The following is a 21,291-nucleotide window of genomic DNA, read 5'->3' as shown; positions in this document are numbered from 1 at the left end:
GGTCACACAAAGCACCGTCATCAATTTTACATGTATGCAATGAGGAAAAACTAAAACAGAATCACAGAATGTTAGGGATTGGAAAGGACCTCGAAAGATCATCTAGTCCAATCCCCTGCCGGAGCAGGATTGCCTAGACCATATCACACAGGAACGCGTCCAGGCGGGTTCTGAATGTCTCCAGAGAAGGAGACTCCACAGCCTCTCTGGGCAGCCTGTGCCAGTGTTCGGTCACCCTCACTGTAAAGAAGTTTTTCCTCATATTTATGCGGAACCACCTGTGTTCCAGCTTGCACCCATTGCCCCTTGTCCTGTCAAGGGATGTCACTGAGAAGAGCCTGGCTCCATCCTCATGACACTTGCCCTTTACATATTTATAAACATTAATGAGGTCACCCCTCAGTCTCCTCTTCTCCAAGCTAAAGAGACCCAGCTCCCTCAGCCTCTCCTCATAAGGGAGATGTTCCACTCCCTTAATCATCTTTGTGGCTCTGCGCTGGACTCTCTCTAGCAGTTCCCTGTCCTTCTTGAACTGAGGGGCCCAGAACTGGACACAATATTCCAGATGCGGCCTCACCAGGGCAGAGTAGAGGGGGAGGAGAACCTCTCTAGACCTGCTGACCACACCCCTTCTAATACACCTCAGGATGCCATTGGCCTTCTTGGCCACAAGGGCACACTGCTGGCTCATGGTCATCCTGCTGTCCACTAGGACCCCCAGTACTGCTCAAAACAAGATGCTGAAAACACAAATAAGATGCAGTACATCTTGAAATGCTTACATATAAGAAACACACTGCTGGAAAACAGAAGCATGGTACATATGCTGTGTATGACAGCCACTTCTACAACACACAAGAGCAGTTCATGAAACAGCCCGAGACAATGAAGAAAAAGCAATTGTCTGCAAAGGCTTTCTGCTATCCTTTACCACCATGCAGCGGCATTTCTTCAGTTACACTGTTCCCAGTTACATCTGCATCAGTCACCTGTTTCTCTCATGAATACCCTTTCTTAAGGGACGGTATTTATGTTTCAACGTGAAAAGGATTCGCAAGTGTGAAGTGGCAGAGAATAGTAAGTACTATAAGGTACGGTGTGCTAGTAGTGCCATGAATTCTAGATGAGATTTTCCCATATGGTGTGTTCAATTTCTAAACGGTTCATGTCATATCCCCTCCCCCAGAAGCAAGCAAGTAAGCCCTGGAACATGGAAAACAATAGCACAGATTAACCTTCCTGGTCAGCTGTAATTAATAACTGAAAACTACTCACATGGAAGGCAAACTGCCCTGAAAAGTCATACATGCCACAGGAATGCATTAAACTCAAGGTATTCCGGACTGCTTCAGGACTCAGTACTCTTTCACCAGTGATTGGGCAAAAGCCACCATTAGCCAGAGTTGCTGCCATCACACTTGCTGATTCACACGTTACTTCTATTGAACAAAGCTTATGAAAAAGAAATTGAGATTATGAGAATGGATACTTCCAGCAAAATAAGGCCAAATATAGCAGGATCAACAATACGTCTCTATAGAAATAACATTTCATAAAATAATCTGTAGCATAACATCTGTTACAGGTGATGCTAACAGCATCAATTAATATGCTCTGAATCTTCCTACTATAAAGATCCCAGCAACAGTGTTTGTAAGCCCTCTTAATAGTTTGGGATAATATTTCACATGGGTTAGTGTCTCCACTTGATTCCTCCCCCCACCCTCCCTTTTGTTCCTTTGAGAGGAAGAGGTCTGGAAAACTCTCTCAGTATTTTGCATCTGCTTCAAGGGCAAAGCCACAGAATGACTGGGTTTTTTTTCAATTTTAGTTTGTTTTGTGTGGCTTTTTTTTTTTAAGCCTTAGAAGACCACACACATCTATTAAAAGTACATTTTAAAGCTGCAAACTTTAGCACATGCAAGTCTTAATGCCAGCACTTCCTGCTGATGCAGCCTTATTTCACCTTTCTCTCATATATACTTTTTGATATATTAATGATACGACCACATGATAGTTTCTCCCAGGATCCCTGCTTCAGTACAGTCTATACATACTTTGGTGACACATCAGGAAATGTGATATGATGCCATCACCTGATGCTGCCTCATTTCTGCAGAAACCAAAAGATAAGCTGGTTTCAACCTGAAGCTGCAATGCTACTCTGAAAAAATAAACAAACTAGTGCTTGTATTCTTGCTTTTGCCAAACAGTCATTACATGATACTTCATGAAGTTACCTAAGCCAAGTTTGCATGAGTAGTTACTACCTGGAATTCTTATTTTCCGGGTGCCAAACTCAATACATCCTAGTCCAACCAACTGGAGTTGCAAATCAAGACATTGTCAGAGACGCATCTAAAATGGCAACTGTGTTTTAAACATATGAAGCATTACATAATATCACCTACTTTGAAAAAAAGTGTTTCTAGGTTCTCAGTTTAAGCACCTGCATTTTGTACCTCAGTTCTCTAAAACGAGAATAAGCCATCCTCACTTTACAGAGACAACAGGAAAATAAGGTTATTCCTGTTCAGAAACTTCCCAATTACACAGGGGAGAAAGGAGCATTACAGAAAACCCAAAGAAAAGAAATAACTAGCCTTTTAAGTAGACTGAGTGTTGGAAAGCGAGCGTTGTACAGTGAGAAGAAAAGAAAACAGAATCGCCGCTCGTGTATGAGCTGCCCTTTTTCTGAGTATGGCGTGAAAAGGGGATTTTCAGGGGGGAAAAAAAAAAGAATGACACGTAGTCGTGAAATTAGAGATCACAATGCACGAAAATGAGGCCAAAAAAAAATACATCAGAAAAGTTAGTTTTGGCATTTCTTAACCTATGGATAGCTTTGCACTTCGAAGCGTATCAGGACTCGAGGCAGTGGGATAGGAAGCATTTAAGAAGCATATTTAAACAGTAAATTCAAATAAATTATCGTTCTGTTCTGTAGTAACAACAGTTCAGAGTAGACTATTGGCTCGTACCTTGTTTCCAACTCCACAAGAGGTCAACTAAGGCTAATCACATATACTTTACTTCATAAACAGTCATTTGATTTAAATATTAGAGCAGGCACATCCCAATATAAAAAACTCAGATGGAATTTGCATTTTAAAAATATTGTTTATAATTTCATAAGTAAAAGTAAGTCTAAGGAATCAAAACCAGGTTAATTTTGAGAACTACACTCTGGATTTTTTTTTTAACTATCCCAGACGGACTGAATCCGTAACACGACTTGAACTGCCTCTTGAGAGCTCCATGTAGCAGAGCTGACTGAGCTGTGAATGTTTTAACATTAGGAAACCCTTACTGAGGAAATACCTCACACTTGCCAAGTTCTCATTTTGTGACAGTTGCAAATAACTCGCTGAAAGTGAAAAATAAAAAAAAATGGGGGAGGAGAGAATATATACGACCAGATTCTTTGTTTTACTCATGAGCATTGAATTAAACAAAAAGGAGGAGATATTTGTATTATTTCATTTATAACACTACCCTTGAGCTTACAACAGAGCATGCATACACTATTTTAGTTATACATGGAATTTAAAGTACTTCACAGTACAATAAAGAGCAGCAACCCAATGAAGCAAAATATTTTGTCAAACTCACTGAAGTAATAAGACGTTTTAAGCTTCTAACTACTAGTGTTTTAAAGACTATTGCTAGTTTGCTTTAGCAATAAAGACACCTGAGCACATCACCTAAACAAAAGCAAATCTAGATACATCAAATGTACATCATTCATTTCCAGAGCTGACAAGTTTAACTGTATGACAACACTCCCAGCTGACAAGTTTAACTATACACCATTAAAGCCTTCATATCTATGAACAAATCAGCTTCTACTACTTATAACAGTAATTCTAAGTCTATAATGAGTCTCAATTTTAAAGTCAGTTACCTGAAAATAGAAGTCTAGTATAGCAACCATATCCGTGCCTTCAGGAAAGCACTGAGGAAGAAAAATAAAGAGGGTCAAATTATGAGGTAAAATTATGATAACTTAAGCTATATTTTTATTCAACATACTAAGCATTAGGCAGATTTAAAATTAAGTATGTATTTAAATCTAAGAAGTAGAAATATTAAATCCCGTCAGATTTTAAAATAACAGTGCACTGAGGTCAATGAGCTGGGTATTAAAATATTTTTCAGTACAGCTGTCAACATCTTTAAATCAGCAAACTGCATCTAGGAGTTTTATAAAGTCATCTGTACAGCACAGATTATGCATTTTATGACAAATAAATTATGGCTATAAATAAAATTATAAGTATTCTATTAGATTACAAAAAAGATTACAGGTATTCTATTGGAATGATGTAAGTATCACACTTTCTAAATAACAGCATTTTGTAATAGTATGAAAACATATACAGTGTTAGAGGAACTTATGCCATACTATACATTAAATAAATTAAAAATCTTCACAGACTATGAAAAAAATCCCTACTACACAGCCTTCAAAATACAATAAACAAAAGAGATCAACCTTTTTTTCTTTCAAGTAGTAGCCGATTGCAAAGTTTCTATCTCCACTCTCTCTTTCAGACTGGAACCTAAAAATTAAAAAAAAAAAAAAAAGACAGGACAACACGTTAAACTTTCCAAGAACGCTGAACTTCAGAGATGCATGATGTAACTCAATAAAACTGCACATAAAGGATACATTACTTCTGGACACAAACATTCTACTAACAGGACAAAAATCGCAATAGTAGCTTACCCCAGTACACCCAGTTGGAGCAAATTAGCTTTGACATCCTAATACACACAGTACTGGTTACCTACACATACATAAGCTGACTTGGAGATAAGGCAGAGAGGTGTATGACCCTGCTCTCAGAAGCGTTTCTGAAAAGGCCATAGTGGAACGAAACATCCCACAATGAGCTGTCATGGAAGGGTCGTTCACTGACAACACCGACCAAACTAGACAGGAACCTGAGGATCGAGCTGCAGGTCAAATAGCAACCAGACTGATGGCTGCACTGTTCATCGTGATGATTACGTTCAGGATGAAACCTGAAGGAGGAATCTGGGTGGAAACAAGGGTAGACAACTCTCACCTGTCTGGTTCCTTCCATGGTAAACACTTTTACATTAACAAAGCTCAGGAAAAACACGAGTTAGCTCATTCTGCTTCTCTGCACGTGCATGCCTACCAGCAACCTGGAAGCAACTCTGCTATATGGAATCTTTATGATTTTTCCGGTGCTGCCTCCAGAAGCTCGCCAGATTTTTTGGAATGCTATACACTGAGTTAATGGGGAGAATGGTTTTAGAAAAGATTTTAAACATGCGAAGTAAAAAAGCGTAACAAGTCCCAATTGTATGAAGTATGCTTTGTAAACATCTGATGTGCAGCCATCAACACACATTTTTAATATGAATGCCAGGAAGATAAGAGTTGCACTTACAGCTCTCACAGCTATAGCACCAACAGAGCGCTAAGAATAATGAAATTTCAAAGAGGTAACCAACACTTTTACATGAGATTTAGCCACACTGACGTCAAGAGACATGCATGACTTTAGTTCTCCTAAATTTTAAGCCAAAGACACCATCTAATATTAGGGATGAAATGACGGTTTCAATGTAAATAACTGAACTTTGCCATAAACAAAATATGCCAACTATCAGTTGAGGCACTTCCCACCTAACTTCATTAAGTAAATAAAAAAATACTTACGTAGCATTACTGAATCCAACATATTCATTACCAGCCATTTTATTCATGAATTGCATCACCTGTTAGAGACAGAGAGGAGGGGGGGAAAGCATGCTAACATTTTCAGACATTAGAAAGTTGTAACTGATGAACTTTCAATCCAGCCTTACCCTAAACCTTGTAACGTGATTATACAAATGCAAGCCAAATCACTAAACGTTTAAACAACCAAGTACAAAGACAAAACATTTCTAAAATTTCACTTGCAATTCCTTTGCCATCTTGAGACTTTTTATAGTGAATTTAGTTAAAAAAAGGAATAACATTAACTTACGTAGTCAAATTTTTCTGCATTATTTGCTCCTTGCTGCAAGGAAAGAAGAAATAATTTACAAAAATTGTTAACGTACGAAAGAAGTTAGTTCACTTAACAGTATTAGGATTTTTAATGCATATAACTAAGGTATGAGACTAATTAAGAATAAGGTACTACAATCTTTTCATATATTAATGAAAAAATTAAAGTGTTAGATAAGTAAATCTTTAATTATCATTTAAATTAAATAATCCTATAAGGCTCTTATCAAACACCTGTTATGTTGGAAATGAATTTAAACTGAAAAAGGTATGCTTTATTTTAAGTGCTCTCTATTTAACTTCACATGTTTACCATAAGTAAATGCAGTAGTTAAAGTAAAAAATACAAAAGTAACTACAATCAGGATAATTATAATGAAAACACTAACTTTTTATAGATTAGTAACCCAAAGGTATTCTTACATTACCAACGGAGCTGAGCATAGGAAAGTTCAGGCTACTGGAGTTAAAGTATTTCCATGGCTAGCGCCCATACTAAGAATTTAGATTGAAGACTTAAAATAAAGTGTTACCCTTACTATGAAAATAATTGCATTTAATCAAAAATATCCGATTTGATTAATATCTGATTAATGTCCTGCCTATTCAAAATTAAACAGTTAGCAAAATAGAATTTCACATCATAGAGCAGAGTACAGCATTGTGCTAACAATGTAAGGAAAAATCTAAATCCAACTTAATAAGGATGCCAGTGAAACCTCATTGTTAGGGTTGGTTGGTTTGGGTTTTTTGAGAAGGAGGAGCGGAGTTATTTTGGGGCTTTTTATTTTTTTTTCCCCATTTAAGAATATTCTCAAATTTAGTAGCTGCCAGTTAAAGATGTATTAATTCTTTACAGGTGTCTGACAGGCGACCTTTCACAAATCCTAAAGCAGGACATTGAAAGAGAGGTGGGAGGTAAAAAAATAGTGCATGGTCTATGGGGGAATTTTTAATTTGTGAAGTAGCCAAGTAGAATTTTTTGAGGAAGTTTAAAAAACAATGGCATCACGTACACAGGTGGAAACAATGTATCTGGAGGAGGCATTTTTATAAATAATTTTAGTATTAAAAATACTCAATTTAGATGACAAAACTCTGTTCAACGTATCTCAAACAATTCAAGACGCTACTTGCACTGTGTTTAGTATGAGAATGGGGAAGAAAGTGGAAAAAACTGAAGCTTTATATCAACCAGTATTTTACTTAATGAAATGCTAAAGCCAGTCTCATTTCCCACTCTGTATGCGGATTAGGGTGTTGCAGATAATCTTTGAAGCCCATGCATCAGCTCCTCTGCGAGAGGATGTGCAGTCATACACGTACAGTCACTAGCTGAAGGGAACACCACACTGCTTCGTCAAAGTTATGCATCAGTGGCTACCTTATGCTTCAAGGCTAATAACCCTACTCTAAAGGCAACAAACTCTAGCTAATTTGTAATAAGATAAAAAAAAAATCACGACACATTGCATCAAAATGTTCCTGTATAATATACCAGAACACAAGTCTTAAAAATTTAACTCCAAATCTGTTCAATGAAAAATAATTAAAAGAAGAAATTACCAACTTCATTGAACTGTTGCAGTTGTCAAAATATTCCATAGATCCTAATGCTGTAAAATATGTAACAACATTTAAACCACAAAAACCTTTTCAACCTTTCAAATGCACAATGAACATCTTTTTCTGGGAAAGTGGGTCAGCATTAGTTATGGGATGCTGCATTGATAATTGTATGGTTAGACATGTATAATAAATTGAAACAAGTTCTTTTGTTAAAAAAAAGAGGGAGAAAGGGATCATGCTTTCTGCAAAAATAAAAATACATCATACTTTACTTTTTTTTGCCCATTTGAAAAAAAATTCCTCGCCCTTCGACAAAACCCTGGCTTTACTAGCAGCATATAAAATCAGTGGGCAAAAGCCTCAATGCAAACTTTTTCCACATCAACTTGTTATAAAAAAGGTTTCTTTTTAAAATTTACACCTAATCTCGTATTTTGGGAAGAAAATCTTCTATATTCTAACTCGGATCATGCATTTTTAGTCCTTGATGTTCCACACACTTGTATAGGTACTTTATATCAAACACAAAAGTATTGTTACTGAAATTACAGTGCTCATATACCTGAAATATTTGCTTGAGTAATCATGTGACCGAGACCTCACACGTAACTAAAACAGAAACCTTTGCTTCCATACCCAAGATGACAACTAAAAAACCCAACATACAAGCTTCCCTCTTTCAGCAGCTCACAGAGGTATGCTGCTTCTCCTAAAAAGCTGAAGGGACACAGAGGCAACACACATTTGGTGATTAAAATCCAACTGCAGGGGTAACATCCTAACATTAAGAATACTGAGCATCTTTTCTGTAATAATTTAAACAAACAGACAAGAAAACTTCTGTTCTTGCCCAAGTGCTTCTTATTTTTAGCTTGATTGTATAAGCTTACAAGGTTGGGGGCTCTGGGACAACGTTTCTTACAAAGCACTTTTATTTAAGTCCCGATGCAATCCATCTGCCTAGGACACCAAAGGGGACGTTCCATGCACTAACTCCACAAACACTTAGTACATCTACTGGAACATATGTTCATATACACACTTACTGTATACATGCTCGTGTGTATATACATATGAAAAAACACTTCTAAATGAATACAAAATGAAACCGAAAATATTAAGATTGAAGCAGTCTGATAGGCAGAAAATTCAAACTTGCAGAAGACAGCTCAATACCGTTTTGTAAACACTTAAAACCACGATGGCCACTGTGGCTGTCAATCGTAAATTTGAATTTTTTGACTGTGTCAGGTTTTGGTGATCTTCCCTTTTTTTTTTTTTAAACAAGGTACTTTTATTATTTGTATTTCTACTAAAAAAAAAATAGAAGCAGTTGCATAGATTGCATGCCTACATGTACACAGGAAAGGAGAGACCCATGGATACTTACCACAGCTTGCAACAAGAAAATTAGGCAATTTTTATTAGAAAAGTCGTTACTATTAGCCACTTTTCATTGATCAACATTCAGTGTTTACATGATCAGACTACATAAGCTCTTATCGTGTCTCTTGTTAAAATAATTTTTCAATTTTGAATCTAAGCCAAGCTAATAAAAACATATGGATCATGAGAAGTTTATAATCTTCTAATAATAGAAGATTGTTTATAAAATAATTTCTGGAATTTTTTATGCCAAATTTACAACCTAACAGTATACTGTGATGAAAACATCCAGGAAAAAAAAATCATAACACTATGTCAGAGTGCAAGAAAACATTTTTTAAATTTGTGCATTTTATATTAACTTAATTATTGATGTCTTTATTTTAGTTTTCTGTACGTACACACATTTTAACCTTTATTTGTTAATCTGGGCCTGTCCTGTGAGAACTGGTGTCTTGACTGCTTAGCGTGCCACTTTGAACTCTGAAATACTTGAGAGCACACTGTCACAGGCAGTGTTTGACCCGCTAAGACCAATACTATTACTATTTCGAATATATGTAAGAATTATTTGTGTGTCCTTCAGGTATTAAATACTTGCATATGTGACCACTGAATACACGTCATTCCAAGTATCGCTACTCCATATGCTGTCAAATAACACCCCATACATTCGAGCTACAATAAAAAGCAAGTGCAGAATAATGTGAACGTACATTCTATCCAAATTTAGTTACTACAAGGAAATCAATCACCCCGGAAGAGAGGAAACTTCACCAAAATGAAGACAAGCATCTGGCAGAGAAGATCCCAATGCCAACACATGTTTTAAGGTGGTATGTATGCACATTTACACATCAGTCTATCAGGAAGGATAACTGGAGTGGGTAGCAGAGAGCAAGTAAGCAAATCTGTACTATTTATTGTAACTATATTGTCAAGTAAACCCAATAAGCTGTGCATCTTCCCACCCCTCAAGTATTAGACCGTAACTGTATAGGCTTCCCAATTCACTGCACCCTGACAGCAAACAGACCCTTGGCACAGCTGAACAGGTTTTTCCACCACTCTTTGCCTCATTTATTTCATGACTTTGCAGCATATTTAGAAAGCTCTGAAATACATCGGATACACCTCCTTATGTTTTGTACAAAAAGAGAAAAGCTTTCATTGAATTAAGCTTTTTCAGGGTCAGTAAGATCAGCATTTTCATTTTCTCGTACACCAATTTTTTTGCAAGGACTATAAATACTGCTATGCCCCCCCCCCCCCCACCCCCCCACCATGTCTAAATGCTTCCCACATTAATTCACTAGCACAGAACACCTCCTTTCACGGAGCATTCCAGCCTATTGTCACTGTGTAAGACTGTGCATGTGGTTGTCAGCACTTACAGCACTTATACACACTGTATTTGCCCAAACCTTTGCTGTTACACTAGGAAAGCTTTTACCTACAGGTGGAATCTTGAAGCATACAAAAAATTACTTAAGATTAACCCCTCGTCCTCTGGTGATTCCTTCCACAGCCATCTGCCGCCTTCTACGTATTTCTCTCTGGACCCTTCCCTCTCCATCCCATTTGCACCTCTAATGCCCTGCCCTTCCCAGCCAGTGAATTATGCTGACACAACCACTGACAGTCCTGGAGCTGACAGGCTTTGAGAATTGAGTTTAAGGTTTAAGAAAAAACAACAAATCCAAGCACTAAAATCCATCCATACTACAGGCAATAAAGACTTTTCCCAGTCAATGTGATGTACAGAAAGCTGTGTGGTTACGGAACACTGAATCTGTACTAAATCTGTACAGGGGCTGAATCCTCTTCTTTCCAGCACCTGTATTTCCTTGAAGACATGGAATAATTTACCATTTTATCTAATACCACTTTTCCACAAACTCCTGTAATTGCCACTAGAATTTTCTTTTGATAATAATTATTTGAACATTCTTATAACTATGTAATTTATATAACTAGTAATAAAGGCAAAGGGCTGTATAATTACAAACAAGGGAAATGGTCCTTAGGGTTTTTCAAAAATTTTATTTCATTAAAACTGCCCCGCAGGATATCCTTTTGTTAAAGCATTTTTATTGTAAATACATGCTTTAAATTCCTGGAACAGTCTGTGGGGTGTAATGCAAATACAGTTAGGACAGAGCCATGAGTTAAGGCACCGAAAGGTAAATATATCGTAGTTCCAAGCTCCAAGTAGGAGAAAAATTTAAGCTGGTAAAACTATGATATAGTCATGCCTAAGCCAGTCAAACAAATGTACACTTAACATGCTTTGTTATTTATTATTATGAATAGCAAGGACTATACATAACATTACAGTTTAGGTCTATGCTCTGCTCCAAGGTGCATATACCAAATTCTTAAGGCAGTCAGGACTGGGCATGTGATGTTAAGAACCCTTTTTTCCCCCTCAAAATGCTAACATATTACATATTCTGACAAAAACATTACTCCAAGCATCATCTCTTATCCACAAGTAATCATAATTTATGTCAGATTCTAAGGGTAGTTGTGTGCCAGATCATGCATACTAAGAGCTGCTAAATTCAGTACAATGTATGCAAATTTTGAAACACACTTCTTACATCAATTTCTCAGAAAGAGATAAAATAATGAATATCAAAGGAGGTAAAAGCATTCTTAACACTGAAATACAGCAACAATCTCTCCATAGCTATCAACGTGCTGTCACTAGATAAATCTGTCAGACATGGTGAATTCCACCATGTTTAATAATCCCTTAATTTTCTTGGACTCTAGGAGTCATACACAGCCTTCAAGATATGCCAGTAACACGTTAAAGAAACGGAATGAATGCAGAGGAACTGAGGGCAAGACATGGGTTAATGAAGCAACCTTTTCCAGGAAAAAAGTCTTAGATTAGATCAAATATAAATGTGAATTACTTAAATCATGGAATAGTTAGTAGGAATATTGTTAAGTTGCAGATTGTAAAGGAGTTATTTCACAAAAAATACAACTATTAAGTAACTTTGTACCAGTGACCCTCTATGTAATTTTCTTCAGAATATGTTTAGTTTGGTTAGTTATTCAAATGATAAATGGTATCTTAGTGGAAGCAGTACATAAAATAATCTACATTTTAATCACACTGAAAACAAATAATGGAGTGTGATAAGTATGATATGCGTCCATTAGACGTGCAGTTACCACATGCAAAAATGTCAATGCAATGCAATACTCTTCATAAGACCATTACAGAAAAAAAAAAACAAAACCAAACAAATAATAACAAAACACCCAGCAAAAACAATCCCCCAACCTTCTAACAAGTATCACAATTGCATGCAGTAAACAAATCCAGGTTATCTATTTAGAAGTACACCATTTATCAAGAACTACGTGCCTTCCCCAGGAGGCACATGCTTGTGTTTTGCCTTATGACCAGTAGGGCATGTTGTAGGAGGACTAACATTTTGACATTTCAGACAAATGTGTTAAGTCAGATTTTAAAATTCACTGTTATCCAAGTGAATTTCAATGCTCAGTCAACCTTGAAAAAATATTAAATGTGAATAAATTTACCTGTCATACTTAAGGCCATTTTCCTTCACCTACAGCTATTAAAGATAAATGTCTTTAAGCAGGAGTTCTTACACCTTCTTTAAATATAAAATAACAGAAAATCATGATCTAAGTAATTTTAAAATCAACAATTTGGAAATAGGAGGTAGGAAACACACTGTAGCTAGTGAACTTTGAAACATAACCAAGACAAAGGCTGTAAAGAAGATTTTTAGACCTCTGAAGTAACAGTATTAAAGTTTTCCACTTCAAAACTCCAGGGGACTGACACGTTCCCTACAATTCCAAGCAGGTACTCTTAAAAAAAAAAAAATTTTTTGTACCAATGGCTACCAAAAAAAGGCAGGAAATACAAGTAAAGTATTGGGCAGACATCAGCGTTACATGGAATTTATGCCATTTACAACATCAAGAGATATATACAGCTATGCTAAGGAAAAATAAAATACAGCTTTCCAAAAGTCACAGATCATGGTCTAAAGATGTTAAATCATTATTCAGCTATGGTTTACTCAGCAAAATACAGGGAACTGTTTCCAACCACACTCATTTAAGAAAGGACATTTAACATCCTAACAGAAACTACATAACATAGAACTTAAAATTAATTTAGTTGTACAGTACATTAATAGCAGACAAATTCAGTATTAAGACTGACGTGCAAACACAGCTGCATTGCTCCTGCACAGAATATAGTATCTTCCATTTCTTCTGCACAGCAAGAAATACTCTTGTAACGTTATGCTCTATAAGAGCATCAGACATTCAGAAACATATTTCTGAGTGCTATGAAGTACATTCCTGAGGACATACTCTTGGCATTTAACAAGTATGAGGCAATTCTCTCAAGAGAACATCAAGTGTTGTGCAGTTAAAGAAGGAAGCAAAGTAAAAACACTAAGGAAAAAGTCTTTTCAGCTGCACTGTTTAAAGTGCAGCAAAAAATTGCCAGTCTAGTATTGCATTTGTTTGGAAGTGTTACTATTTCCAAAACACCAGAGCTTGTCTACCTGCTGATAAGTAAACTGCCATCAGATTCCGCACCCATAAAATGAAAACCGTTCATAATCTGTACAAGATCCTTTTTCTAATTCTATTAAAATACTCCAAGAGAAACTAACAATCAACTTTTTACCTTGATTAAAGACGTGACAACAATTGCTCCAGCATTCACCATAGGGTTATGAGGCTTGTCTGTGAAATAAAGTTTTCAATTACAAACACATCCCAAGACACATCTGTCAAATAAAACCAGTCAAGTGTTTAAGTGAAAAATGATTAATATAAGGTATGACTTAAAACTATGATTATGGAATACAATCCTAAATTAAAAATACTGTAATCCAACATTATATACATTTTTTTGTAATCCTGAGCAAAGTATTTTACAGCTTAGAACACACTCAGCCTAATGTTACCTAACAGTCCAGTAAATTAACTGGTTTGGCGTAATTTCTTTTCTTGAAAATTTTGAATCCTCTCCAGTGTTCCAATATTTGATCAATGCAACATTTGCAAGTGGAACAACCCCTAAGGGACTTTCAATTTTTCCTCCAAGTTACCAAGTCTCGGTGATTTTAAAAGTGTTCAAACAGGTCCTTATTAAAAAAAAAAAAATCCAGCTCTTGAATTTCCTTATTGCTGTACATAAATACAAAATCCTGATTCTTTCTAAGAATTAGAGGTTCTATTGGCAGTTTATGAAATACAAATAACAATTTACTCATCCTCACTAGAATTTAAATTACTTTATAATTGACTTGCATATACCTGCTACACTTCAGTTTTTCTTTTTATCACTAATCTGTGTTAACAGTGTTTTTGCATTCCCAGTCATTCTTGGCTGATCATGTGAATGAATCACCTTTTTTTTCTTCTTTTTCCAAAAATCTTTCCATATCAGTTATCTTACTTTTCCCAAATACAAGTTTACATTCATCAACATCTACCTCCTACAGTTATCTTTTATTTTTTTAAAAAAAAAACAACTAACATTTTTGCTGTGCCTTCTAACTACGATGTTGATTTTTGAGGGTTCTGGTGCCTGAAAACCTCAACCAATTCTCAATATATTAATATTGTGACATATTAATATTAATTTAAAAAACACACAGTGTTCACTATTTTCATATATAATACACATGCTAGAAAGAACTTGAGATGACTGCTTTTTGGAGATTAGTCTGATATTCACAGTATATATACACACACAGATATTTTTCCATGAAAATTACACTGGTCATGGTCAATGACACTTGGCCATCAATGACTATCAGATAATCTCCAAAAACTAATCATCTCAAGTTCCTTTTAGTATTTTTCAGAAAGTTAATATTAAGGAACTTTTAAGAAAATCAAGTTATTCTATTAGTGAGAAGACCAATACTTGCTGTCCAAACAAGTGAAGCTCCCCTAAAACACAAACTTAATGGCTGTATACTATTTTTAAAGTTGTTAGTGCCATTCCCTGCCTCTCTGAAACACTCATGAATTGTTCTGATTTCATCTGATTGTACTGATGATCCACCTATATTGAACATCTTGTTCTACTCATATGTCAATAATGCAAACAACTTGGGTCAAACACATTTGACTTTTGATTAAAACCAGATTCTGAGTAGGAAGAACGTAGCACTTCCATAGCTTCCATACTCTGTCTCCTTAGGGACCAAAAACCTGAACACCAGTCAAAGATGTTACAGGTCAAATGACTAATCACAGCATCACAGACTGCTGGTCAGAAGGGACATCTGGAGGTCATCTCCTCCACCCTCCCACTCAAAGCAAGGCTACTGCCAAGGTTACATCACGTTAATCATGTCCTTCATATGTAACTGGGTCTTGAAAACCTTCAAAAATGGCAAATCCTCTACCTCTCTAGAATCCTGTTCCTCCTAGAGGACAAGTTTACCCTAATATCCAGCCTGCATCTCGCAAGCCACAGCATGGGGCCACTGGCCCTTGTTATATCATCTGCCACTACCAAGAAGAGTTTCACAGATCTTCACCTTTGCAATTGCTCTTCAAGAGTTTTAATTGGCTCCCAGGGGAGCCCCTAATCTCCCCTCCCAACTGTTCCTTGGGAGTTATGTGCCCTGGACTCCACAGCACTTTGGCAGCTCTCAACTGGAGCCCTCTCCTGTTTTTCAATGTTCTCCTTGAACTGGGGATCCCAACTCCAGGCACATAGTCCAACATAACATTCGCCTCATGCATGATGAGAACACACTGTCACTCTCATTTCTTGCTCTAGCTACGCTTCTCTTTTTTACAGCTTCCTCTCATCAACATCAGGTGTCATTCCAGTCCATAAACACGTTAACAACTTAATCATATACAGCCCACTCTAAAAGTATTTTTATAAATGTTTTGCTCTTGATTCTCCTGCATGTCTCTATGGTTTCCATCTGCTACACTGTATAAAGCAAAAAAAAATATTCCCAAACTCCACATCACATGTCTATTTGAATAAAAAGGATGTGTAGTGTTTATTTAGAATCCAGCAACTCAAAAACTTTCCAGTGTGGTAAGTCCACACACAAAATATACCCTCAAAAATTCTACTGCATCTCATTTCCTTAAAGATGTCACCACTTACCTTCAATGTCACATGGCATTCTTGGTTACCTTTTTCTTTACTCTGAAGACTCCTATCTCTCACTACGTAACATCTCAAACTACATGTACCAGTTCTGGCTGCTTTACAACCAATACGCCACCATATGCTGTCCTCACACGAAGAATGGCAAGAACCTTCTGATGAAATGAAACATGGACTTTCCTGGATGTGCTTCTGAAATCAAGTTGTGTTTTGTTCCCTGCCCCCTTTGACGAGTCAGCAAGGAACAATCATTGTGGGAGTCTTAACAGCTATGGGGAGGTGCAACAGTCTGGCTTACCACACACTAACAAAAGCTCTTCTTTGAGGATCTCTCCTACTGCTGCCTGACATCAGCACATCACAGAGCTGAGTAGAACACCTTCCATTAATCCACTGCTGCCTCTTCTAAGAAGAATAAACCCTGTCAGGGTATCCAGGTCCCAGGAAAGCAATTTTCACTATGATCTGGATAGCATCAGATAATACTATGTAAACACTTCCCATACTCAGGTATCTGCAGTTGACAGATAACCCTTCTATCTTGCCGTAACAGTTACAGGCTTCCTAGAGAGGTGGTTGATGCCCCAAGCCTGCCAGTGTTTCAGAGGCATTTGGACAATGCCCTCAATAACATGCTTTAACTTTTGGTCAGCCCTGAAGTAGTCAGGCAGTGGGACTAGGTGATTGTTGCAGGTCCCTTTCAACTGAAATGCTCTGTTCTACTCTACAGACTTAAGATATACTGGCCTCTTTTAAGGGCCAGGATGCCTAAAAAAAAAAAATCTTACATCCTGAAAGATGCCTGTTGGTTTCAAAGAGATGTCTTCCACTCCTGTCAATAATACTTCCAACTCCCAGATTTTTTTTCAACTCTTAGGGATGTACAGGCTCTGACACTACATTAATTCCTAAGGAAAGTCATACATAAGTCTCCTTCTAAAGCAGCAGCAGCTACTGATCTACCTCAGAATGGGTGCCATCAGCAAGGGGATTCCACATTGTACAACGACAAGAAATGAAGATTGATACTGTAATTGCAACAGTTTGCCAAAGAGGTGAACAAATTCATCAATTCATCTTTAGAAAGAGGCATGAAACTCTGCAAAGCCAACTGACATACATCACTAAAAAACGAACACACACACATACTCTCTCTACATATAAAATCAAATAACAAAAGCAATGATCTGCTCAGACTAAAAAAAAAAATTTTACACAGCCTCTCTGCAAGTCTCTTGTATTGCTGTATGATCTCGTTATCCTTTGGAGTAAATGCATCATTTTATCCTTAATGAAAAGCACAAGTCATAATAACGCTTTGACTTTAACTGGGGTGCCCTGATTAAGTCTAGCACTGATTCAATGATTTGTTTCTTGCACAAACCACCCACCTAACAGCCTCTGAATAGTAAATGTATTCTTCACCAATACAGCGCTCAGTTTTTCCTGTAGGAAGGAGGTATTTGTCTAGAGCAGCCTTTTACATAGACAACTGCAATATATTTAGCAGGTGTATCTAGATTCAAAATAAAAGAAAATATAATTTATTTAGTTACCTAAAAATCTCTCCACTGGACATCACTACTGAATGGTGAAAAATACGCATTTTTTAATACCTCAAAACTGCCTGACAATTAGCACGATTGCTTTAGTAACCTGCCATCTAATTATGCCATACGTGAACTAGACCCTTGCCCTCAAAAGCTCAAATTATAGTGCTTTTCCTCTGCCAGATCTTCTGCCCTTTTTGTCCACCATTGGCCTTAGGCCTTTCTTGCACAACTGGCTTGCAGTCTCTGAGCTCAGAAAGCAGAGGTTGCCACACATACACAGTACAGACGTTTTAATACACAGACCAGTTCATCATGCCAAGTTCTTTCTGAAGTGACATCAAAATGTGTTTGTCCAACAAAAAAAAACTTACAAGAATTCCATCTTTGGCTAACAAAATCCTTCAGCAGAATAAACAATTTCCTGGCAATCCCAATGCAGCATTTATTCCTGGACTAAGTTCTACAAACAATTATAATACTGAACTAATTCTACAAATAATTATCATCAAGAGAAGATACGGATAAGAGATACTAGCTGTACATACATACAGGTATTGTCAAGACGTGTTGCATCATGAACCCAACAGGCATGAAAAAAACTGCAAACTGCTCGATGACCATAAAAATTATTCCTGACGATGCCTATTTCAGACCCACTTTACTATGTAAAATTCCTGATCTACTTCAATCAACTAGAATATCTGTTTTTAATTAACATGGGAATTGCTTTAGTCCTCCAGAAATCTGAATTGTTTGATGGGCCATATGTTCCTTTTGATAAAAAAAGGTGTTAAAATTAAAATATTCACAAAGCTGTAGAAGTTTCCAAATTTCCATTGCACAGCACAGATATTATTTAAAACATATATGATTCTTAGTAACACTTTTTTTGTTTTAAGTTGTCATTTTTAGCTATGACTTAAAACTGTCTTGTAATATTCTCCATTCTTTCCAGCTTGAATCTCAATACTAGTAAACAAAGAAATGAAAGAACACCCTGTTTTAGGATTCTTTAATGTAGCAACTATAAAAAATACTTTCAGATGCATGTCTAATCAGTTTTCACATACTTGCATATCACTTCATAAAATCCTGATTACTTACATGAAATTGAACTATATCAGAATAATTAAAAAGCAAATAGATTAAACATCTATGTTATATATATTTATTTATTTTCAAATCTGATCTTCAAACTAGTTATGTATGGTCTAACTGCCAAATACTCTGCATATCCAAGCTTCATACATCAATTTACAACTAAGTAAAGTGTAATCCCTTCTTCCCTCCTCCTTCACTTGCAGAAACTCAGCTTCCCTTTCTCTCCCCGTAACTGAAATGTTCCTATTTATTAGGCTTCTACCTTCGTTTTAGTCTTTTGTTTAAGGACTGTATAGATAAAAGGCTGTTCAGGCTCGTTCTAACACATCTTTCTCATGCCAGGTATACCAGCCACACAAGCACATACTTAAAAATTAAAATTTCTACCATGTGAATTAGTGGTCTCTATTAATTTCATGCACACTGGTCAAACTTTCAATGATCCCAATTCTCTTATTGCGTAACAGTCTTATAAACACTCTTCATTCTAACAGTAATATAACAAAAGACCATAGCCTAACAACTCACCTTCTCATAGCTCAATTTTAAATGTAGCAACAAAAAGAAGAAAATAACTACTATACTTTCTGTCATTTCATTAAAAATAAAAAAGACAGAACACCTATATTGATCCAAAGGAAAAAATGGGCGATTTTCAGCACCATCAAAACTTTTTTATATGAAAGTTTCCTTAGGACACCAAAGGCAGTCTTAGTCTTCTTCACACTGTACAACATTGTATTTGGAAAAACTAAGAAAGCAAAAACAAGACAGCAAAGCCTGACAAAATGCTGAATTCCCTTTTGGCAATATATACGCACGTTGGTATTTCATTACCACTTACTAACATAATAAAAAAGCAGAAATAAATTGTCAAGATCTATTTTATTTTTAAGTTTGGAAATATGATTTTAAGGTATGTACTAAATATAATTACGTATCACTTATATATTAATAATATAGATATTTAAGTCAGAACTCAATACAGTCCTGCCAAAAATATCATCCAAGTCCTATGCTGTTAATTAAATATTAATTGCAATACCATGGCAACAGAAACATTGTCTGTTCTCTAGAAAGATCTGCTAGAAGAAACATTTGTGTTTCAGAGATAACATCCAGTATTTCCTCTAAGGCTACATGAGTCATCCTTCTCAGATTTTTGCCATAATGTTTTTAAAAATAATATTTTCATGCTTAAGAATTAATACAATATGAAAAAGAAATTATCTAGGTAAGTACTGTATGAGAAATTCTTCCCAAAGCACTCCTGCCACAGGAAAAAAAATAAAACCTTGTTTTGAATCTGTAGCCAAATTGAGTTTAGAACAATCTGTGGGAAGATGTGCTCAATTTCGTCTTCTGGAAACTAGCCAGCGCTGGCCTTTAGCACTACCACCTGCTTCTCAGAGGGGTGGGAAGGGAAGTGATACACGTTTCTTAAAATCAATTTAACATCTTTGATTCTTTCACCATCATTTTACAGAACGCGTGATTAAGGAACACTTGCTACCCACTCAACCAAATAAATATACATTTCAAACACCTGCATTATCAAAATTCTTTGGTTTTTCCTACAGCTGGATACTAGCAAATAGAACAGAAGTAATAAAGCACCTTTTACTAGCATTCTAAGTTAGGCAGAAGCGAGTGACAAAGGATAAGCGTACCTTGCTGGGCAAAATATTTTGGGACACTGTCTAATAATAACACTTAAGAAGATACAATAAAATGAAAAGACTGAAAAAAAACATGTAGCTTGTTTTATAATTTTCCAAAATTGAGTATTTGCATTGTTAAGAATTATATATCTCTTACCATCTTCATTCAGGAACAATTTGTTGAATCTTAATCCACTAGGTTCTTTACCAACATATCTGTGCACGTACTCTGTGCCGAGATCGTTAACAGCAATAGCATATTTCAAAGGCTTTACACAGGACTGAAGACAAAATGGAACTTTGGTATCGCCAACAGAATGCCTGGGAAAAACACAGATGAAGAGGTTTGAGATTTCCCGTTTGTCAGCTGTGGCAAGGAGAGTGTTAAACGCCTCATCTATTCTTCAGCATACTAGGGCTATTAACAAAAATAGTCCACACGCAAAAAAACAAAAGCGCATTATTATTAAGTCTCATGTTAAAGAACAGAACAAAAAGATTCAAAGGTTTTAACAATTGCCTCCATAAGCTAAGCATAATGAAGTCACTTGCTGGTGATTACTACAGATGTAACAAAAGCAAGTTCAGAAATGGGTTTGTACCAGTGCAAAAAAATCACCTCAGAGCTCTAGTATCGCACTTACCCTGCTCAATTGCAAACCACACACTCAACAGGGGACGGCTGACCTGAATATAGCCACTATACACATTTATGTCTATATAAACAAAGATGAGATGCAACTCAGTTTTGGAATTCCAGAGCAGTAATTAAATAGCTGTATTTACATTCCCTTTGATAATGGCATAGATATTTTACTACAATCA

General features: G+C 36.3%; 1 protein-coding gene across 2 annotated transcripts in view; it reads right to left on the bottom strand.

Annotated features, from left to right (window-relative positions):
* The window catches only part of GLS (glutaminase), a 67,103-nt gene that overhangs the window by 29,034 nt on the left and 16,778 nt on the right, over nt 1-21,291 (bottom strand). For both annotated transcript variants that reach the window (XM_068407531.1, XM_068407530.1), the window contains exons 6-12: nt 20,624-20,787; nt 13,686-13,744; nt 6,009-6,041; nt 5,696-5,754; nt 4,496-4,562; nt 3,905-3,955; nt 1,276-1,452 (exon numbers count right to left, since the gene is read on the bottom strand). In XM_068407531.1, coding sequence (XP_068263632.1) covers nt 1,276-1,452; nt 3,905-3,955; nt 4,496-4,562; nt 5,696-5,754; nt 6,009-6,041; nt 13,686-13,744; nt 20,624-20,787 — 610 coding nt within the window. The remainder of the gene's footprint in view (nt 1-1,275; nt 1,453-3,904; nt 3,956-4,495; nt 4,563-5,695; nt 5,755-6,008; nt 6,042-13,685; nt 13,745-20,623; nt 20,788-21,291) is intronic.

The sequence above is a fragment of the Nyctibius grandis genome, chromosome 9 (genome assembly GCF_013368605.1).
Source record: "Nyctibius grandis isolate bNycGra1 chromosome 9, bNycGra1.pri, whole genome shotgun sequence".
In the NCBI taxonomy this organism is placed as follows: Eukaryota; Metazoa; Chordata; class Aves; order Nyctibiiformes; family Nyctibiidae; genus Nyctibius; species Nyctibius grandis.
Note: the sequence above shows the minus strand (reverse complement) of the source record. Positions and strands in the feature narration are given on the sequence as shown.